Consider the following 22,048-nt stretch of genomic DNA (forward strand, 5'->3'; position numbering starts at 1 on the left):
GGGTAAGCCTTATGATTTTGATCAAAATTGACGACTTTTTGAATGTTCCAAAAACCAACCAAATATGCTCTAAAATGAAAAATATTCGTCTTAGAAAGCCATTTTTAGCATTTTAAGACAGTTTTTGAACATTGAAGAAGTCGTCATATTTGACCAAATTGGTAAGGCTTACCCCTTATCATTTTGGCCGATTTTGACGACTTTTTCAATTGTTCAAAAACCAACCAAATATGCTCTAACATGAAAAAGATTAGCCTTAGGAAGCAATTTTTAGCATTTTAAGACAGTTTTTGAACAGTTGAAAAAGTCGTCAAAATTGACCAAAATGGTAAGGGGTAAGCATTACCATTTTGGTCAAAATTGACGACTTTTTCAATGTTCCAGAAACCAACCAAATATGCTCTAAAATGAAAGATATTAGACTTAGGAAGCCATTTTTAGCATTTTAAGACAGTTTTTAAACAATTGAAAAAGTCGTCAAAATTGACCAAAATGGTAAGGGGTAAGGCTTACCGTTTTGGTCAAAATTGACGACTTTTTCAATGTTCCAAAAACCAACCAAATATGCTCTAAAATGAAAGGTATTTGTCTTAGGAAGCCATTTTTAGCATTTTAAGACGATTTTTGAAAAGTTGAAAAAGTCGTCAAAATTGACCAAAACGGTAAGGGGTATATATATATATAAAAGAACTTTATTGACATGACCTAACTATTTACAGGTATTGTCAAAGTTATAATGACATATAATAACTTACACTAATATACAATAATAACAAAGATAACAGAACAAGTATGATTATGAAAATCTTAGAGTTCATGAAGCAATTGATATTATACAGTAATTGTATTTGTATCATTATTTTGATTTTCGAGGTTATTTTGGCACATGTCTCTGACCTTGAAACACTTCATAATAAAATTTGAGAAGAGATTTGTTAACACTGGGTCTGCATTGATCATAATATGCGTTAACAAATCTTCTCTTGAACTTTTAGGTAAATCTAGTTCGAACATGTTTTTGAGAATATTATTAGAATTATTTCTCAGATTGTCATAATTTGGACATTCGAAGGCAAAGTGAAATTCGTCTTCAATAGCATTCAAATTACAATGTTTACATATCCTCTCTTCCCGAGGTATTTGTTGGGTAAGCCTTACCATTTTGGTCAAAATTTACGACTTTTTCAATGTTCCAAAAACGAACCAAATATGCTATAAAATGAAAGATATTAGTCTTAGGAAGCCTATTTTAGCATTTTAAGACACTTTTTGAACAGTTGAAAAAGTCGTCAAAATTGACCAAAATGGTAAGGGGTAATCCTTATAATTTTGGTCAAAATCGACGACTTTTTCAATGCTCGAAAAACCAACCAAATATGCTCTAAAATTATAGATATTAGTCTTAGGAAGCCATTTTTAGCTTTTTAAAACCATTTTTAAACAATTGAAAAAGTCGTCAAAATTGACCAAAATGGTAAGGGGTAAGCCTTACCATTTTGGTCAAAATTGACGACTTTTTCAATGTTCCAGAAACCAACCAAATATGCTCTAAAATGAAAGATATTAGTCTTAGGAAGCCATTTTTAGCATTTTAAGGAGTTTTTGAACAGTTGAAAAAGTCGTCAAAGGAGTATGCTCTAAAATGAAAGATTTTAGAGCATATTTGGTTGGTTTTTGGAGTTTGGACAATTTTGGTCAAAATTGACGACTTCTTCACTGTTCCAAAAAGCAATCAAATATGCTCTAAAATGAAAGATATTCGTCTTACAAAGCCATTTTTAGCATTTTAAGACAGTTTTTGAACAGTTGAAAAAGTCGTCAAAATTGACCAAAATGGTAAGGGGTATGCCTAGGGGGAACATTCTCTGAAAATGTGTAAACCAGCTGAAAATGCATGGCACTTTAGTCAATTTTTTGAAAAATTCCGTAAAAAACTCCTCGAAATGAAGAAAAACTATGTGGGATGATACCACATACGATTATTATTAATAACAATTACATGTTTTGGAAAAAAAAGGTGGAGGTGGCCCCTAAACTAAAAATGCGTTCACCCCTTTTGCATCTCGTTTTAGTAAACAAAATGTTATATTTTCTCTTCTTATTTAATTCGTATATTGTCGATATAACAAGCGACTGACTTAATACATAATCAAGAGTCAAGCTATGTATAGTCTCCCTGCAGGTAACGTGGGAATGTTATGTTTTAGTTCTTGACGGAAAACACGCAGAAGTCAATGATCGATGATCGCCAGGATGGCCTCTACTGTTCCAATATCACTCTGTCATCTCTTGTTAAATATTCCCAGTATATTTACACCAGACGAACCAAGGTTTACTCGCCTAGAATATGAACAACAACACATTTTTTTGCATCCTGGACATGATACGCAACAGATCTGATTAGCAAAACGAAGGTAACGTTGTCGTTGGTCCTTGCCGTCGTTAGTCGTAGTTTCTCGTCGTTAGTCGTAGTGATTCGTTGTTTCTCTTTGTCGTAGCTCATTGAGCTATATGAAAATACCTAGAAAATCTCATAATTTTCAAGTAATTTGTCCGCTATATTTTTGCAAACACTTTACGCCCGAGCACTTTCGCAACAACTACTATATATAGCTCAGTGTCATAGCTGTCGTCGTTTTCTATCGCGTCGTTCAAGGTAGTGCCATTTAGACGTATTTTTTTCAGTCATTTTTTTTTCAATCTTATTTCTCTTACCCTAACATGCCGTGCTGTTTTTTCTTCACCATGTATAAAAATAGAATAACACTGTGAAACAAATTATTTCGGCCCTAAAACACAGAATAAAATGGAAGTAAGAAAGTTGTACAGAAATATTGATACAGCGGTGAATTAGCAAATTCTGAAATTAGCACAAACTGGTTCAACTTACCTTGCCAACATCATACACTTCATCGCCAGTTATCACCTAAAATAAGCACTAGGTATACTTAGGAAACATGAAAATAAAAGAATGCACAGGCAAGATCCTTAGCTCTTTCAAGCTCAATTAATAGGAGTTCTTTGAATAATTTCTTTGAACTTGCAATTCATTTCCCACAGAATCAGGGCGGCACTATGAAGTATGTGAGCCCACAAATATGTGAGCCCCCACAAACCATCTATAGTGCCTGAAATTGCGATAATGATTGCAGCAAAAATTGTTTATTGGTCAACATGGAATAAAGTGGTATAAACTAGGATGAACTAACCTTAAAGTGTGGCGGATTCTGACGAAATCTATGAATTGCAAGATCCCGCTTTCTGGATTCTACAAAATATCAACGTTCATCATGGAGCAATGAAACAAATTTAATACGTATGATCGCACATTTGTGTAGAATTCGAATTGTTACAATAGTAGAATTATAGACTAAAATAGCAGTTGGAAGGCTACATCCAGCCGAGTTTTCTGGTTGAAACACTAACGCCTGTATTCAAAAAGCTTACTTACACTCTCTGAGTATGACATAGAAATTTTATCAAATGTTACTGATCAATGAGAAAATTTTAGTCAATGAATAGATTAAGGGGAAAAAATAAAAAATCAAGCTATTGTTTGACGGAAAATATCGCCATGGAGAAGTTATGGGAAAATTGAGATCTCCCACTTAATGAGTAGAGCGAGCTTTTAGAATACATACAGGCGTATGTCTCTTGACACACTTGTCAGATTTGACATAATGTGAGCAGAGCCATATTAATTATAAACAATCCTTTCATATATTTTAGTTGTATGATGGGTATGGCACGATGACGTAAACCAAGTGGAATTGTATGGCGATGTTGAGCTGTGGAGTTTTTGTGGAGTTTTTGTGGAGATTTACTAAAGTTGCATCGTAAGAAAAACAACTCAGTTGAACGTGAGTCGAGGTGAAAAATACAGAGTGGCATTACTTGGCGTATATTTCGTGGAAAACAGTATTTCTATTGCCTCCACTTTGCAAATAGGCTTGAAGACTTGTTTTCTGTTGTCTCAATAAACGTAACAGAATAATATCAACAAGCTATTTCACATACCTGGTTTATCAAGATTCTTTAAAAAATACAATCCAGTAAAGGTTCTTCCATCTTGAAATCGAGCGTCAGTAGGAAGCCTGGAATCCATATATGTACAAAACACGTGCATGACAATCTGTGCATCAGTTGGAAGATCCTGATCCCAACAGCGACCACGGTAGTCACTTCCAGACTTCCAGCGGTAAGCACCCATACAACTGTCTCGACCAAGTTCTGTGAAAAATGTAAGGCAAGCTGTATGAATAGTGGATAAAAGATAATTAACTATCTGACCCTGAAATCCTTCGTTCCCTAATGATGGCTATTGTACCTCAGTTGACATATGACGTATGAGATTAATAAGTACAGAACGAGTGTATATGACCAGGAGAAAAAACTAATCATGATTTCCATGACATCATCTGAAGCAGTTGAAGCAGTCGCGGCATAAAACCACGACAAAACGTAAACGTTGCCGTGGAAGTAATCCCGATGATATTGGCGAACGTTCGAAGACCGTCAAACTGTCGGGATGCTTTCGGCTCACGCCGCTTTACGAAAACAGAGCCATCGCTTTGACGTGATCTAGTGGCTAGCCTCAGCTAGTCTGCTCCTTACATTAAGAACAATTTTAAACAGATGCTGCGTGAGATGGGATTATTAAATACACCATTAATTTCCGAAACGTTTAGAAACATACCTTTAATTCTCTTGACTAGATATTCTTGGTTATAACTTAGTTCCAAGTAAGGTAAAACTGCAGCCAACGTTGGGACATGTTCAGCTTTATTGCTTGATACTTGACGTAAACTTCCAAGGCTGATGGCTTTGCAAATACAAAACGAAAAACGTCAACATTGCGTGTACTGTATACAACATTATCTTTGTAGAACTAGATTCTAAAATCTAATCCACATATCAGGCAAAAAAATTGAATCTTACATCCAATTTTCAGTTCCGAGGATCCCATCTTCTGCAAACCAACGTTGATCTCGTCAATTTCTTTCACGAGTTTGCAAAGCACTGTCTGACTGATCCACTGAGAATGAAAAACAAGACAAATCAATCAACTGATACACCGACTTTAGACTCTCCGCTTATAGACTGTAGTTCATTTCTCGCCAGTCAATAAATAGATAAACCTACTACCTCTTTAACTGGTTTAATTTAATCTGAATTGAGCTAAACCTGAAATTAGGACTCATTGCCAATTACCTTCAATCAGTCATAAAATTAAGGTGTACCAGCTGTACGATTTTAATAATACATCATGAACTTCTGCACCATTCAATCGCTTGATTTATACCTGGTATTGACCATAAACTAACCTTTCGTAGGTTCTCAGTCCAAACATCTAAATCCTGCCTTGTTGCCCCAAACTTTGACCACAACTAAATCAGAAATTCATCCGTTAATAATCTAACAACGCAAATGTTGGGAAACGTCACCTAGTTTTAGATCTAATTTAGATCTAGTTTTATAAAACAGCATAATAAAGGATTCGGGATATCAGCTGGTGATTAGGAAAAAAATATCAGTCAAACATGAGGTAACAGAATTCACCAACCTCTTCTGCTTGAGGGCTCATATGACCAAACTCGTCCTCGTCTTTTGCAGTTGCTGTAAGTGGACTCCTAAATCCAAAATATTTTTTAACACAACAGTCAAGATTTCCTGGAAACTTTTTACATCAGTAAAAATATTTTTAGCAGCAGCTTATTGGGTATAGTTCTATAGGTATAGTATCACGGGCAAATTGCAGTTAATATACTGCTAGGGCCGGTTATTTGAAAGGCGTTTAGCTTAAACGGTGGATAAGTTAAAAATGGAAAACCAAATTATCTATTTATTGAACAACTGAGCTGAAATATTTCGATGTAAATAGTTTAATTGTCATTGGAAGTACATTTAATGCATAAGATGCAGGTTCGGTCATTCACAAGATGTACGAGAGTATTTTTAAACTTTGGCTTATCCACCGTTTAAGCTAAACGCCTTTTGAACAACCGGCCCCTGGGCTATTTTCTGTGCTGGGAGCTTTTTAAATCATATCTTACCTAGTTCCAATTTTATAAACAGAGAGTGGTGTACTGTACTCAGCATACGAGCTATAAGGAGACCATTGATATGGACTGTGGGACATACTCATGAGACCACTTGTATTTGCACTTGAGTACCCATCTGAAACACATAACTTCACATTAACATTACTGATACGATTATTGTGATTGCAAGCTTGTTGAGATTTCACCAAGAAAGACCTGCAAATACCAATATCTAAGGCAAATACCATCAATTTACAATAGAAGTTGAAGCTAATTCAACATATAAGGGATATTTTTCCTTGGATTGTGTGGACATGGTGTCTAGCAATAAAATAGCCCAAAACGATTTTGAAAACGCTCGAAAATGATGCACTTTTGTTGAGTGCACACAGCCTAAGTATCTGTTAACTCTACCTCGATGTAACATTTCTCGTTTATATTCCTCTGTTTGCAAATAACTATTCAATGCATCAACATTCTTGATACGATCATCAGAGACTAAAAATGTACATCAATTTTTGTTGTCATAATTCAAAACTACTGACAAGAACTTTAAAAATCAAAATACAATACAAAGAACTTACATGGTGAATTACTGGGAGATGGATACTTTTCCATATGACTGTAAAAATACAGAGAATTGGATGTAAAATGGTAAAAAATATAGGGAAGCAATTCATAGATACATACCACACACAGACTTGTTAACAGTTTACTAACCTTGCATCTAATGAAGTTATTGTGATATCATTATAGAGAACTGGAGAAAATTTGCTTGGAGAATAAGGACTGTTGTTTCCAGCTATTAACTAGAACAACAAAGACACAACACAGTTATAGTTAAAGACAAAGGCAGTTATAGTTAAAACTCCTGAGCACATGAAAAAGAAAATTATGGTAAGATAAGGCTAATAATGGTTTTCACATTTTAACTAAGTTTGCAATGAATTACAGGGGCTTACTTATGCAAATTAACTGTGGCAATTTTTTCTCACCCTGTTTCTAAGCGTCATGTTTCCAGTTGGTGTTTGATATACAGACATGTTGGAATAATGTCCAGGACTATGACGACTTGCAGGCATACTACCAGTCATGATACCAAAGTTAGAGTCCATTCTTGAAATGGATTGTAAAGGGCTCGATGTTATACTCCAGGGATTGGTAACTGTTGATGGGGATGATATAGGCATCACTTGTGACATTGTGTATGCCACTCTGGAAGGACTATGTTCATTCTGAGAATCCTCAGGGATTTTTTGACTCACTGGTGAAAAACGTGAATCTATAAGATGGAGAAACATTGATTTTACATTTTTGTGTGTTCCAAGAATAGAATCGGAATTGGAAAGCCACCTTTGCTTAGTCACCAGTCGGTGCAATGAAGGAGGCAAGATGCCTTTCAATATTTAATAGGCTGTCATCTTGCAAATATGAATTATCAGTAATGAACACTAAAAATGGGTACAATTGTCTGACTAAAAACCCCAAACAGCACACAAAAGGAAGCATATTAAAATGATTATCAAAAATGCATAGAACTGCATTGCAAGAAAATCTCCCCTCTGGGCATCATCATTCTGCCATAACTGACCTGCCACAGGTACTTTTAGGTTATTAGCAGCCACTTTAAGCTAGTGTATGAACATAGTTATCTACAGGAAAATATACCTCTAGGATTTACTGCAAGTAGTTGGTACTGTTGTGGTGTCAGCAAGACAGGATTTTCCATCAGCCATGAAAGAAATATGATGATCTCACAAAGAAATCTCACTGAGCACCAGATGGCAACAATAACTTCTAGAAAATGAGAGCAAATCAAATTGAAACCAATCATAATTTTCACCTTGTAACTGTCTACCACTACTTTAAAATTCAAAATACGGTGACAACTATTTATTAATATAGCAACCCTAATATTGATACAATCTTGGTGCCCTAATGGGTGGAACTGGATTCATTTTTAAGATTTTAAGCTCTTATTGCTCTTTGCAGGGCTGCCGAGAGGGGGGGAAGATGGGGCATTTTGCCCTGGGCTCCCAGTTTGACTTGAAGGGGCCCCTGACTTAAATAAGAACCTAAAATTAAAGCACCTTAAATGAATATGTTGCATGTTTCCCTGTTTCTCAAACTGAGTCAAACATCATTTTACTACAAATAATCTATCCGTCATGACTCATACAAAAATTAAGTATCCTACCAATATACCAAAATGCTGCTTGATAGGTCACATCCAAACTTTGAAGCACCGTGCCGTATAGACTAACATAAAACAAATGAAAATATAAAAAGTAGATCAGTGAGATATCACAATGTGATTAAAAGTTTAAAACAATGTCATAATTACTGTGCAAAGCTATTGAAATAACAAGAAAAGTAATCAAAACCTACATTTCAGAGATGGCAAATGCAGCTAAGAACAAATTCATCAAAGCCCAAAACAGACCAAAACGTACTCGTCTACTGGACTTGTACTTTTCAAAGGAAGATTGTACAACCGCAGATTCGCTGCGATTTATGTAACTTTGCTGCATAATTCAAAAACGTTAAAAGTAGCCAGTCTTATCCAGAAAGCAAATGTTTTGCATGTGACACAACCAGAACTGCAGCTACCTAGTTCCACGTTTAGTTTACTGGATCAGTTCAGTTCACTGTTCACTAGCCGTTATAAGCTGGAAGTGCACATTGTCCACCATCTTGAATTTGACCGAGTGTGGCGCACACTGGAGGCATAGGACGAGTTTCAATTTATAAAGCAGGTTCTCACAGTGGGTTCTCATTATCTCATCAGCTCATATATATGCTATGTATGTCACCACTGGGAAATCGGAGAACGGAAAAACCGGGGAGCAGCGGAATGGTGGAACTGGGAAGGGGAGAATTGAAGAACGGGGGAAGAGAGAGACCGGGGATCTTGTAATTTCCAAGCGTGTACTTTTTTAAGTATTTTCTATGCATACACTTGTTAGAGACCGCCTCCTGAGACCAGAAAACACTTAATTACGTTAAATTTATCTTCTCTCGCAAAGCATGCAACCGTGGCCGGTGCGTCTAGCACGCGCTAGGCTTTGTGGATCAAGCCCATGCACTCTGTAAGGTGCACATACATATTACATACATCATCATTGGGAGCGTAGTGCATCTCTCCCTTGTGTGCTGTTATATCGTGGGCGATGGGAGGAGTTCTTCAGATAGCAACCTTCGGATAGTCCTTTCGTCAGGTGCCGAGTTAGCTTGTAATCTATGTATATCGCGGCTAGTTCGCCAGTCTTCGCATGCTTTGAGGCATTGCTGTCAGCGAGTGGCATAGAACCCGATTATCTCTTTTGTTTTTTTTTTCAATTTGTTTTTTTTTTGTCCATCATCTTTTTCATACAAAAAATACTGTTATTAAACATATATCAAACGGATTTGGTTTGAAAAAATCAGTTTTATCTGCTCACAACAACTTAATACGATTTTTCCTTTGGGTCTAATCGAAAACGATCTGGTCAAAGCTACTTCATTTAGAAAAGACATGACAGATGGATTTGAAACAATATTAGCGCCATTGATTTCTAGTGATACAGTGACAGATTTCGTGATAACCATGCACACAAGGCTTAAAACTTGTTCGAAAGGCGTTTAAACGGTCGATAAGTTCAAAATGGGAACAAAATTATCTATGTATTGAACAAATTAACTGAAATATTTCGATGTAAACAGTTTAATTTTCAATGGAAGTGCATATTTAATGCAAAAGATGTAGGTTCAGGCATTCACAAGATGTACGAGAGTATTTTTAAATTTTGGCTTATCCACCGTTTAAGCTGAACGCCTTTCGAACAACCGGCCCCAGAAGTCTAAGTTAAAATAAATATCTGACAACCTGATATACTTACTCAGTAGTATGAAGATCACCAATCATGATCTAAATTTTATATTCTGATAATGTGAATTGGGACACGATCCCAATGACACGAAATGTCCCTCTCCAAAAGGTCACATGAAAAATAGTGGCCTAAACCTCGAAAGGTCCTCCTCAAGGCCTGATTGGTCTGAAATGCCGTATATCTGGGTGCATATTGTATATAAACCACAAAGTACTCGTAGATGAACAAACTTTGCTTTGCTTTATTTATACTTTACAAATGGCTTAAATTGGTACACAAAGATTGTCTATCTTGCATGGTGCATGTATTTTACACGTTTAATAAATTACAGTAATTTTCATCCTGAATGGAACATTGTTCTGTCGTTCACTAGTTATTACAAGAATACATTACCATGCATATATACTGACAAAATATCAAAATTCAATCCGGCAATAATCGAACACTGTCACTCTACAAATAATCTTCAATTGCATAACGCTGAAGTTCCAAGCTTTCTTAACCGATATACTGACGGTAAAATGCTAAGACATAAGCTCTAGCTAACACATGCTAGAACAAAGTCTTAAAAACGTATTTTCAATCACTCGGTCCCCTGTTTCAAAGAACTAGTTGACATAAAAGCTTGTTTTTCGTTTTTTCCGGACTCCAAACGGGCTTTTTCGATCGAAATGAATTCAGTGTTAAACTTTCAACCTATCCCAGTACTCTTTTCGTTGTGCTGGCACAAACAGAAAGAAATAATTTTGAAATATCAGAAAATTTCAACGGAAGATCTAATTCACTGTGAATATGTCTCATCCTTAGTGACTGCAATGCCTACAATAACCTAGAGGTTTAGATTTACTGTTTAGGTTTAACTTTAAGTTTAAGGTTTATCGCTGATCCTAGACTGTTTTTTTGCGCATCTTAAATTGAACGTTTATACTGCAAACATTTCAGCCAAACAGAATGGAATTCACAGTGAAGATCGGTGGCCGGAATATACCGTTCACATGCTTTTCTTTGGCGTTTTTAGAGCACTGGGATTGTGACGAGTTAAACACAAAAGTACAATTGTGAAACAATAAAAAACTGTGAGTTAGATATACTTTTCACAGTAACATGTATGTACTTGCTTGCCTAGCCTTAGATGTACCTTGTCAGTGCATGCACGACATTGTCAGTCATCACCAATTGGAACAAGAGTAAACAAGTAAATGTCTACATTTTACCGTCAGTTAGGTTCCCCGTTATAATCCAAAACTTCGAGAGTTCTTTCGAGTTTTGTCATGTCAAAGTACATATAATTTTCGTAAACACCACGACTCACGCAGCAAAAGAAACCCCTCGAGGAACCACAGTTTGAAACGGTCGTCGTTGGGCGATAGCTTCTCGCAGACAATATTTATTCCTCGTTCGTTGCATGACGATGTCTTTGTTGGTCGTTTGTACGCTGCTCGGTCATCGCTTTTATAGGATCCATTGCCATGCACTCCGGCTGAATTGGTTCACTTTGGAAATCGTGTTTTAAAACTGTTCGCATATTAACCCAGTTGAATATCCTGCACCAAATTCGAAGCAATTTGACTTGATATTATATATCAAACGCCTTCACCAAAAAAGACTTCCCAACAACTTCTTGAATAGCTGAATACGCATCTCAGGTCATCTCTTCACAACCGCATCTCTTCTCTCGGGTATAGAATCAGTTGAAAGAATCTTCTACTCCGAGTCTTCCTATGGCTCTTATTTGCATCGCAGACGTCAATCTGAAAAAGATGTTAGTAACCTTACCTTGAGGGAATCATCACCCCTGAAACAAGACAATAGTAGTATGACATAGGGAGTTAGTAACCTAAAATAGAAAGGTTAGTAAAACTATAAACTACCCTAGAAAAGAGACAAAAATAGTATGAAATGTGTTAGTACCCTAAATAACAGAACGGGGCTGTTAGTATTTGCTTAAAAAAATGGTGTTAGTACTCTAAATAAGAAAAAATGGTGTTAGTATTCTAAAAAAGAGAAAATGGCGTTAGCATTCTAAAAAGAAGAGCAGAGGTGTTAGTATAGCTAAAAATGAAAATGGTGTTAGTGTTCTATATAAAAGAGGAAATGGTGTTAGTATTTTAAAAAGGAGAACAGAACAGCCACGATCGAATTTTGCGCCATCCATCTTCATAGCTTCAGCATCCTTAAACTACGCTTGTTTTATTTTATATTAACAAGGTTTATGCATATGTCCAGGTGTCTGGATCGTTTGTCTAAATTTCGACTACCCTGAAAAAAGGTGCATAACTAACTACCCTAAAATGGAAAGTCCTAGTTATTTCTAGTTACATTTTTGTTTTAAGAAGCCATATCCTATAAAATTATAGATTATGCTTTCTTTTGTAACTACAGTATTTCTATTAACAGCAATTGTTCATTTACAAAGTGCATTATCACTTACTTGCAAACATTGTCAAGTGTACTTGAAATCTGTGTGTTTTTTATTTTTTTTCTCTTTTACGTCATAAACAGCTTTTGTATCCATCCACTTCTCTTTTTTTGAAAAAAACGACGTGCTTGTATATACTATATATTTACAGTGTTCATGAAGTTAGAAATATTTCTTACAGTGCGAAAAAAACTTGTGCTTGTGTTTACTATATATTTACAATGTTCATGAAGTTAGAAATATTTCTTATAGTACGGAAGAAACTTGTGCCTGTATTTACTTCCTATTTACAATGTTCATAAAGTTAGCAATATTTCCTATACACGTTTGCTTGTATTTACTTTGTATTTACAATGTTTATAAAGTTAGCAATATTTCTCATTGTCCGAAATTTATGGGGCCCAACCCTTTATGCCTATTATATAACTGCTTGTTGTATGTTTGACCGAACTAATTCCGCGTTATGAAAATATGCTTGTATTTACTTTATATTTACAAAGGTCATGAAGTTAGATATTTGCTGAAGAAACTTGTGTTTGTTTCTACTTTATATTTACAGGTAATGTTCATAAAATTAGCAATACTTCTTATAGTCCGAAATTTATGGGGCCCAACCCTTTATGCCTATATTATAACCGCTTGTTGTACGTTTGACCGAACTAATTGCGCGTTATGCCGAAATGCATGCCAACACAGCAATACTGCAAAGTTATTTACTAGATATATAAGTCCGGATAGTGCAAAGTATCTTAAAAACTCCTAAGGGGCCCCCAAATAGAAATAAACCACAAACTTTGAAAGCCAGGTCATCTACTTCGTATATAGTCGCACTGTAATCGTCGGTTCTGCATGGCGTTGCTGTTCGTCGTCGTCGTCGCGCGGTCGTCGTTCGGTGATCGTTTTACGTAGGCAGTATTTAATCCACATTCTTTGCATTATTTAATCCTCGTTCTTTGCATGGCGTTGTTGTCGGCTGTCGTCGTTCGCTGATCGTTTTTCGTAGGCAATATTTAATCCACATTCTTTGCATTATTTAATCCTCGTTCTTTGCACGGCGTTGCTGTCGGCCGTTGTCGTTCGGTGATCGTTTTTTGTAGGCAATGTTTAATCCTGGTACTTTTGCACGGCGTTGCTGTCGGCCATCGTCGTTCGGTGATCGTTTTTTGTAGGCAATGTTTAATCCTGGTTCTTTGCACGGCATTGCCGCTTTCGGCCGTCGTCGGTCGGTGATCGTTTTTCGTAGGCAATATTTAATATACATTCCTTGCACGGCGTTGCTGTCGGCCGTTGTCGTTCGGTGATCGTTTTTCGCCGGCAATATTCAACTCTCGTTCTTTGTACGCTGTTCGGTCGTCGCTTTTTTAGGATCACTCTGAATTGGACATCGCCGTTTTAGCTCAGACGACGCTCTATATGAGTCACTTTGGACCTCGAAAACTGTTCGCTTATTTAAGACAGTTCAAAATCCTGCATCAAGATCGATTGTAACTCCAGTTGTTCTGAGGACAAAGCTGCATAGCGTCTGTGCGTAATTGCATCCATATCGTTGAATTGGCGTGGTTTAGCTGAGATAAATTTCGCAGAAGTTTACGTTTGATGTGCATGAACCTGCGAAAGAATAGAATAGCGATATTTAACACTCGATTCGAATATTCATCTTTAAATCATATAAAGCCTTAATTTGCTAGCTATAATTATTCTATTCCGTAATATTCGTCTCCGACACTTCGTCTGAAAATCCGAACTTAGGTCCCGTATTTAATTTCCGTCCATTTTCCATTTTTCCATTTCAATCCTGGCTAATTTCGAAAATCTGTTAATGCTTTCTGGTACTTCTTATTTAGATGTTGCTATGCAGTCTATGCTTTTAATTACGACCTTATTTTTCATTTTATCTATTCCCCATGCAGGCTAAGGACTTTTTTTTTCATTCATTTCAGAAAAATTGGCCTTGGGAGAACAATCGGGAACGACATCGCTCAAATCAGTCCTCAAAAGTTGGATCAAACCATCAAAAACTTTACAGTAAGCATATACTTACATCAATAAAATAGCGAAGAGGTCCCTTGTTGAGATTCCTGGAAGCGATCTCGAATGGCTGTTCAATTTTGAAGCACATCCTTATTCCGAAAGTCATCTTAATAAGCAGCTTTGCTGTCAAGATTTCAAACGAGCAATTGTCTATCAACAGAAAAACGTAAATTGAATATTAAAGATAATATTCGGTCGAAATATACAGGATCAATCAGGATCTAACTGCTTTACCTAAGATAACTAAAAATGATAAAATATACTCACCAGTTCATTTGATAGGGTCCCTCAAGTGAAGAAGCGAGATAGCAGTTCTCAAACCTTCCACGGGGTTCCGAGCTCGCATTTCGAAAACATGTGTGGTTCTTTTAACTTCTCGCATATTAAGTCAGTTGAATATCCGCTGCACCAAATTCGAAGCAATTTGACTTGATATTATGTATCAAACGCCTTCACCAAAAAAGACTTCCCATCAACTTCTTGAATAACTGAATATACGCATTTCAGGTCATCTCTTCACCCATTGAAAGAATCTTCTACTCCGAGTCTTACTATGGCTCTTATTTGCATCGCAGACGTCAATCTGAAAAAGATGTTAGTAACCTTACCTTGAGGGAATCATCACCCCTGAAACAAGACAATAGTAGTATGACATAGGGAGTTAGTAACCTAAAATAGAAAGGTTAGTAAAACTATAAACTACCCTAGAAAAGAGACAAAAATAGTATGAAATGTGTTAGTACCCTAAATAACAGAACGGGGCTGTTAGTATTTGCTTAAAAAAATGGTGTTAGTACTCTAAATAAGAAAAAATGGTGTTAGTATTCTAAAAAAGAGAAAATGGCGTTAGCATTCTAAAAAGAAGAGCAGAGGTGTTAGTATAGCTAAAAATGAAAATGGTGTTAGTGTTCTATATAAAAGAGGAAATGGTGTTAGTATTTTAAAAAGGAGAACAGAACAGCCACGATCGAATTTTGCGCCATCCATCTTCATAGCTTCAGCATCCTTAAACTACGCTTGTTTTATTTTATATTAACAAGGTTTATGCATATGTCCAGGTGTCTGGATCGTTTGTCTAAATTTCGACTACCCTGAAAAAAAGGTGCATAACTAACTACCCTAAAATGGAAAGTCCTAGTTATTTCTAGTTACATTTTTGTTTTAAGAAGCCATATCCTATAAAATTATAGATTATGCTTTCTTTTGTAACTACAGTATTTCTATTAACAGCAATTGTTCATTTACAAAGTGCATTATCACTTACTTGCAAACATTGTCAAGTGTACTTGAAATCTGTGTGTTTTTTATTTTTTTTTCTCTTTTACGTCATAACAGCTTTTGTATCCATCCACTTCTCTTTTTTTGAAAAAAACGACGTGCTTGTATATACTATATATTTACAGTGTTCATGAAGTTAGAAATATTTCTTACAGTGCGAAAAAAACTTGTGCTTGTGTTTACTATATATTTACAATGTTCATGAAGTTAGAAATATTTCTTATAGTACGGAAGAAACTTGTGCCTGTATTTACTTCCTATTTACAATGTTCATAAAGTTAGCAATATTTCCTATACACGTTTGCTTGTATTTACTTTGTATTTACAATGTTTATAAAGTTAGCAATATTTCTCATTGTCCGAAATTTATGGGGCCCAACCCTTTATGCCTATTATATAACTGCTTGTTGTATGTTTGACCGAACTAATTCCGCGTTATGAAAATATGCTTGTATTTACTTTATATTTACAAAGGTCATGAAGTTAGATATTTGCTGAAGAAACTTGTGTTTGTTTCTACTTTATATTTACAGGTAATGTTCATAAAATTAGCAATACTTCTTATAGTCCGAAATTTATGGGGCCCAACCCTTTATGCCTATATTATAACCGCTTGTTGTACGTTTGACCGAACTAATTGCGCGTTATGCCGAAATGCATGCCAACACAGCAATACTGCAAAGTTATTTACTAGATATATAAGTCCGGATAGTGCAAAGTATCTTAAAAACTCCTAAGGGGCCCCCAAATAGAAATAAACCACAAACTTTGAAAGCCAGGTCATCTACTTCGTATATAGTCGCACTGTAATCGTCGGTTCTGCATGGCGTTGCTGTTCGTCGTCGTCGTCGCGCGGTCGTCGTTCGGTGATCGTTTTACGTAGGCAGTATTTAATCCACATTCTTTGCATTATTTAATCCTCGTTCTTTGCATGGCGTTGTTGTCGGCTGTCGTCGTTCGCTGATCGTTTTTCGTAGGCAATATTTAATCCACATTCTTTGCATTATTTAATCCTCGTTCTTTGCACGGCGTTGCTGTCGGCCGTTGTCGTTCGGTGATCGATTTTTGTAGGCAATGTTTAATCCTGGTACTTTTGCACGGCGTTGCTGTCGGCCATCGTCGTTCGGTGATCGTTTTTTGTAGGCAATGTTTAATCCTGGTTCTTTGCACGGCATTGCCGCTTTCGGCCGTCGTCGGTCGGTGATCGTTTTTCGTAGGCAATATTTAATATACATTCCTTGCACGGCGTTGCTGTCGGCCGTTGTCGTTCGGTGATCGTTTTTCGCCGGCAATATTCAACTCTCGTTCTTTGTACGCTGTTCGGTCGTCGCTTTTTTAGGATCACTCTGAATTGGACATCGCCGTTTTAGCTCAGACGACGCTCTATATGAGTCACTTTGGACCTCGAAAACTGTTCGCTTATTTAAGACAGTTCAAAATCCTGCATCAAGATCGATTGTAACTCCAGTTGTTCTGAGGACAAAGCTGCATAGCGTCTGTGCGTAATTGCATCCATATCGTTGAATTGGCGTGGTTTAGCTGAGATAAATTTCGCAGAAGTTTACGTTTGATGTGCATGAACCTGCGAAAGAATAGAATAGCGATATTTAACACTCGATTCGAATATTCATCTTTAAATCATATAAAGCCTTAATTTGCTAGCTATAATTATTCTATTCCGTAATATTCGTCTCCGACACTTCGTCTGAAAATCCGAACTTAGGTCCCGTATTTAATTTCCGTCCATTTTCCATTTTTCCATTTCAATCCTGGCTAATTTCGAAAATCTGTTAATGCTTTCTGGTACTTCTTATTTAGATGTTGCTATGCAGTCTATGCTTTTAATTACGACCTTATTTTTCATTTTATCTATTCCCCATGCAGGCTAAGGACTTTTTTTTCATTCATTTCAGAAAAATTGGCCTTGGGAGAACAATCGGGAACGACATCGCTCAAATCAGTCCTCAAAAGTTGGATCAAACCATCAAAAACTTTACAGTAAGCATATACTTACATCAATAAAATAGCGAAGAGGTCCCTTGTTGAGATTCCTGGAAGCGATCTCGAATGGCTGTTCAATTTTGAAGCACATCCTTATTCCGAAAGTCATCTTAATAAGCAGCTTTGCTGTCAAGATTTCAAACGAGCAATTGTCTATCAACAGAAAAACGTAAATTGAATATTAAAGATAATATTCGGTCGAAATATACAGGATCAATCAGGATCTAACTGCTTTACCTAAGATAACTAAAAATGATAAAATATACTCACCAGTTCATTTGATAGGGTCCCTCAAGTGAAGAAGCGAGATAGCAGTTCTCAAACCTTCCACGGGGTTCCGAGCTCGCATTTCGAAAACATGTGTGGTTCTTTTAACTTCTCGCATATTAAGTCAGTTGAATATCCGCTGCACCAAATTCGAAGCAATTTGACTTGATATTATGTATCAAACGCCTTCACCAAAAAAGACTTCCCATCAACTTCTTGAATAACTGAATATACGCATTTCAGGTCATCTCTTCACCCATTGAAAGAATCTTCTACTCCGAGTCTTACTATGGCTCTTATTTGCATCGCAGACGTCAATCTGAAAAAGATGTTAGTAACCTTACCTTGAGGGAATCATCACCCCTGAAACAAGACAATAGTAGTATGACATAGGGAGTTAGTAACCTAAAATAGAAAGGTTAGTAAAACTATAAACTACCCTAGAAAAGAGACAAAAATAGTATATGAAATGTGTTAGTACCCTAAATAACAGAACGGGGCTGTTAGTATTTGCTTAAAAAAATGGTGTTAGTACTCTAAATAAAAAAATGGTGTTAGTATTCTAAAAAAGAGAAAATGGCGTTAGCATTCTAAAAAGAAGAGCAGAGGTGTTAGTATAGCTAAAAATGAAAATGGTGTTAGTGTTCTATATAAAAGAGGAAATGGTGTTAGTATTTTAAAAAGGAGAACAGAACAGCCACGATCGAATTTTGCGCCATCCATCTTCATAGCTTCAGCATCCTTAAACTACGCTTGTTTTATTTTATATTAACAAGGTTTATGCATATGTCCAGGTGTCTGGATCGTTTGTCTAAATTTCGACTACCCTGAAAAAAAGGTGCATAACTAACTACCCTAAAATGGAAAGTCCTAGTTATTTCTAGTTACATTTTTGTTTTAAGAAGCCATATATCCTATAAAATTATAGATTATGCTTTCTTTTGTAACTACAGTATTTCTATTAACAGCAATTGTTCATTTACAAAGTGCATTATCACTTACTTGCAAACATTGTCAAGTGTACTTGAAATCTGTGTGTTTTTTATTTTTTTTTCTCTTTTACGTCATAACAGCTTTTGTATCCATCCACTTCTCTTTTTTGAAAAAAACGACGTGCTTGTATATACTATATATTTACAGTGTTCATGAAGTTAGAAATATTTCTTACAGTGCGAAAAAAACTTGTGCTTGTGTTTACTATATATTTACAATGTTCATGAAGTTAGAAATATTTCTTATAGTACGGAAGAAACTTGTGCCTGTATTTACTTCCTATTTACAATGTTCATAAAGTTAGCAATATTTCCTATACACGTTTGCTTGTATTTACTTTGTATTTACAATGTTTATAAAGTTAGCAATATTTCTCATTGTCCGAAATTTATGGGGCCCAACCCTTTATGCCTATTATATAACTGCTTGTTGTATGTTTGACCGAACTAATTCCGCGTTATGAAAATATGCTTGTATTTACTTTATATTTACAAAGGTCATGAAGTTAGATATTTGCTGAAGAAACTTGTGTTTGTTTCTACTTTATATTTACAGGTAATGTTCATAAAATTAGCAATACTTCTTATAGTCCGAAATTTATGGGGCCCAACCCTTTATGCCTATATTATAACCGCTTGTTGTACGTTTGACCGAACTAATTGCGCGTTATGCCGAAATGCATGCCAACACAGCAATACTGCAAAGTTATTTACTAGATATATAAGTCCGGATAGTGCAAAGTATCTTAAAAACTCCTAAGGGGCCCCCAAATAGAAATAAACCACAAACTTTGAAAGCCAGGTCATCTACTTCGTATATAGTCGCACTGTAATCGTCGGTTCTGCATGGCGTTGCTGTTCGTCGTCGTCGTCGCGCGGTCGTCGTTCGGTGATCGTTTTACGTAGGCAGTATTTAATCCACATTCTTTGCATTATTTAATCCTCGTTCTTTGCATGGCGTTGTTGTCGGCTGTCGTCGTTCGCTGATCGTTTTTCGTAGGCAATATTTAATCCACATTCTTTGCATTATTTAATCCTCGTTCTTTGCACGGCGTTGCTGTCGGCCGTTGTCGTTCGGTGATCGTTTTTGTAGGCAATGTTTAATCCTGGTACTTTTGCACGGCGTTGCTGTCGGCCATCGTCGTTCGGTGATCGTTTTTTGTAGGCAATGTTTAATCCTGGTTCTTTGCACGGCATTGCCGCTTTCGGCCGTCGTCGGTCGGTGATCGTTTTTCGTAGGCAATATTTAATATACATTCCTTGCACGGCGTTGCTGTCGGCCGTTGTCGTTCGGTGATCGTTTTTCGCCGGCAATATTCAACTCTCGTTCTTTGTACGCTGTTCGGTCGTCTTTTTTAGGATCACTCTGAATTGGACATCGCCGTTTTAGCTCAGACGACGCTCTATATGAGTCACTTTGGACCTCGAAAACTGTTCGCTTATTTAAGACAGTTCAAAATCCTGCATCAAGATCGATTGTAACTCCAGTTGTTCTGAGGACAAAGCTGCATAGCGTCTGTGCGTAATTGCATCCATATCGTTGAATTGGCGTGGTTTAGCTGAGATAAATTTCGCAGAAGTTTACGTTTGATGTGCATGAACCTGCGAAAGAATAGAATAGCGATATTTAACACTCGATTCGAATATTCATCTTTAAATCATATAAAGCCTTAATTTGCTAGCTATAATTATTCTATTCCGTAATATTCGTCTCCGACACTTCGTCTGAAAATCCGAACTTAGGTCCCGTATTTAATTTCCGTCCATTTTCCATTTTTCCATTTCAATCCTGGCTAATTTCGAAAATCTGTTAATGCTTTCTGGTACTTATTTAGATGTTGCTATGCAGTCTATGCTTTTAATTACGACCTTATTTTTCATTTTATCTATTCCCCATGCAGGCTAAGGACTTTTTTTTTCATTCATTTCAGAAAAATTGGCCTTGGGAGAACAATCGGGAACGACATCGCTCAAATCAGTCCTCAAAAGTTGGATCAAACCATCAAAAACTTTACAGTAAGCATATACTTACATCAATAAAATAGCGAAGAGGTCCCTTGTTGAGATTCCTGGAGGCGATCTCGAATGGCTGTTCAATTTTGAAGCACATCCTTATTCCGAAAGTCATCTTAATAAGCAGCTTTGCTGTCAAGATTTCAAACGAGCAATTGTCTATCAACAGAAAAACGTAAATTGAATATTAAAGATAATATTCGGTCGAAATATACAGGATCAATCAGGATCTAACTGCTTTACCTAAGATAACTAAAAATGATAAAATATACTCACCAGTTCATTTGATAGGGTCCCTCAAGTGAAGAAGCGAGATAGCAGTTCTCAAACTTCCACGGGGTTCCGAGCTCGCATTTCGAAAACATGTGTGGTTCTTTTAACTTCTCGCATATTAAGTCAGTTGAATATCCGCTGCACCAAATTCGAAGCAATTTGACTTGATATTATGTATCAAACGCCTTCACCAAAAAAGACTTCCCATCAACTTCTTGAATAACTGAATATACGCATTTCAGGTCATCTCTTCACCCATTGAAAGAATCTTCTACTCCGAGTCTTGCTATGGCTCTTATTTGCATCGCAGACGTCAATCTGAAAAAGATGTTAGTAACCTTACCTTGAGGGAATCATCACCCCTGAACAAGACAATAGTAGTATGACATAGGGAGTTTAACCTAAAATAGAAAGGTTAGTAAAACTATAAACTACCCTAGAAAAGAGACAAAAATAGTATGAAATGTGTTAGTACCCTAAATAACAGAACGGGGCTGTTAGTATTTGCTTAAAAAATGTTTAACTCTAAATAAGAAAAAATGGTGTTAGTATTCTAAAAAAGAAAAATGGCGTTAGCATTCTAAAAGAAGAGCAGAGGTGTTAGTATAGCTAAAAATGAAAATGGTGTTAGTGTTCTATATAAAAGAGGAAATGGTGTTAGTATTTTAAAAAGGAGAACAGAACAGCCACGATCGAATTTTGCGCCATCCATCTTCATAGCTTCAGCATCCTTAAACTACGCTTGTTTTATTTTATATTAACAAGGTTTATGCATATGTCCAGGTGTCTGGATCGTTTGTCTAAATTTCGACTACCCTGAAAAAAAGGTGCATAACTAACTACCCTAAAATGGAAAGTCCTAGT

The 22,048-nt window shown here is 36.3% G+C and overlaps 1 protein-coding gene across 1 annotated transcript; it reads right to left on the minus strand.

Moving 5' to 3' along the window:
- Positions 1–1,990: 1,990 nt before the first annotated feature.
- On the minus strand, positions 1,991–8,735 carry LOC114521805 (transmembrane protein 209-like). The gene is made up of 17 exons (XM_028542345.1): positions 8,430–8,735; positions 8,239–8,300; positions 7,710–7,838; positions 7,037–7,323; positions 6,762–6,850; positions 6,626–6,663; positions 6,456–6,539; positions 6,054–6,177; positions 5,564–5,630; positions 5,325–5,387; positions 4,939–5,035; positions 4,697–4,822; positions 4,018–4,230; positions 3,210–3,268; positions 2,891–2,926; positions 2,716–2,789; positions 1,991–2,340 (listed from the first exon to the last, which is right to left on the minus strand). The coding sequence occupies exons 1-17, from the start codon at positions 8,570–8,572 to the stop codon at positions 2,283–2,285; spliced, it is 1,749 nt and encodes a 582-aa protein (XP_028398146.1). The 5' UTR covers positions 8,573–8,735; the 3' UTR covers positions 1,991–2,282.
- Positions 8,736–22,048: the final 13,313 nt, after the last annotated feature.

Source organism: Dendronephthya gigantea, unplaced genomic scaffold, assembly GCF_004324835.1.
Source record: "Dendronephthya gigantea isolate DGI-Jeju-01 unplaced genomic scaffold, DenGig_1.0 000021F, whole genome shotgun sequence".
Lineage (NCBI taxonomy): Eukaryota > Metazoa > Cnidaria > Anthozoa > Malacalcyonacea > Nephtheidae > Dendronephthya > Dendronephthya gigantea.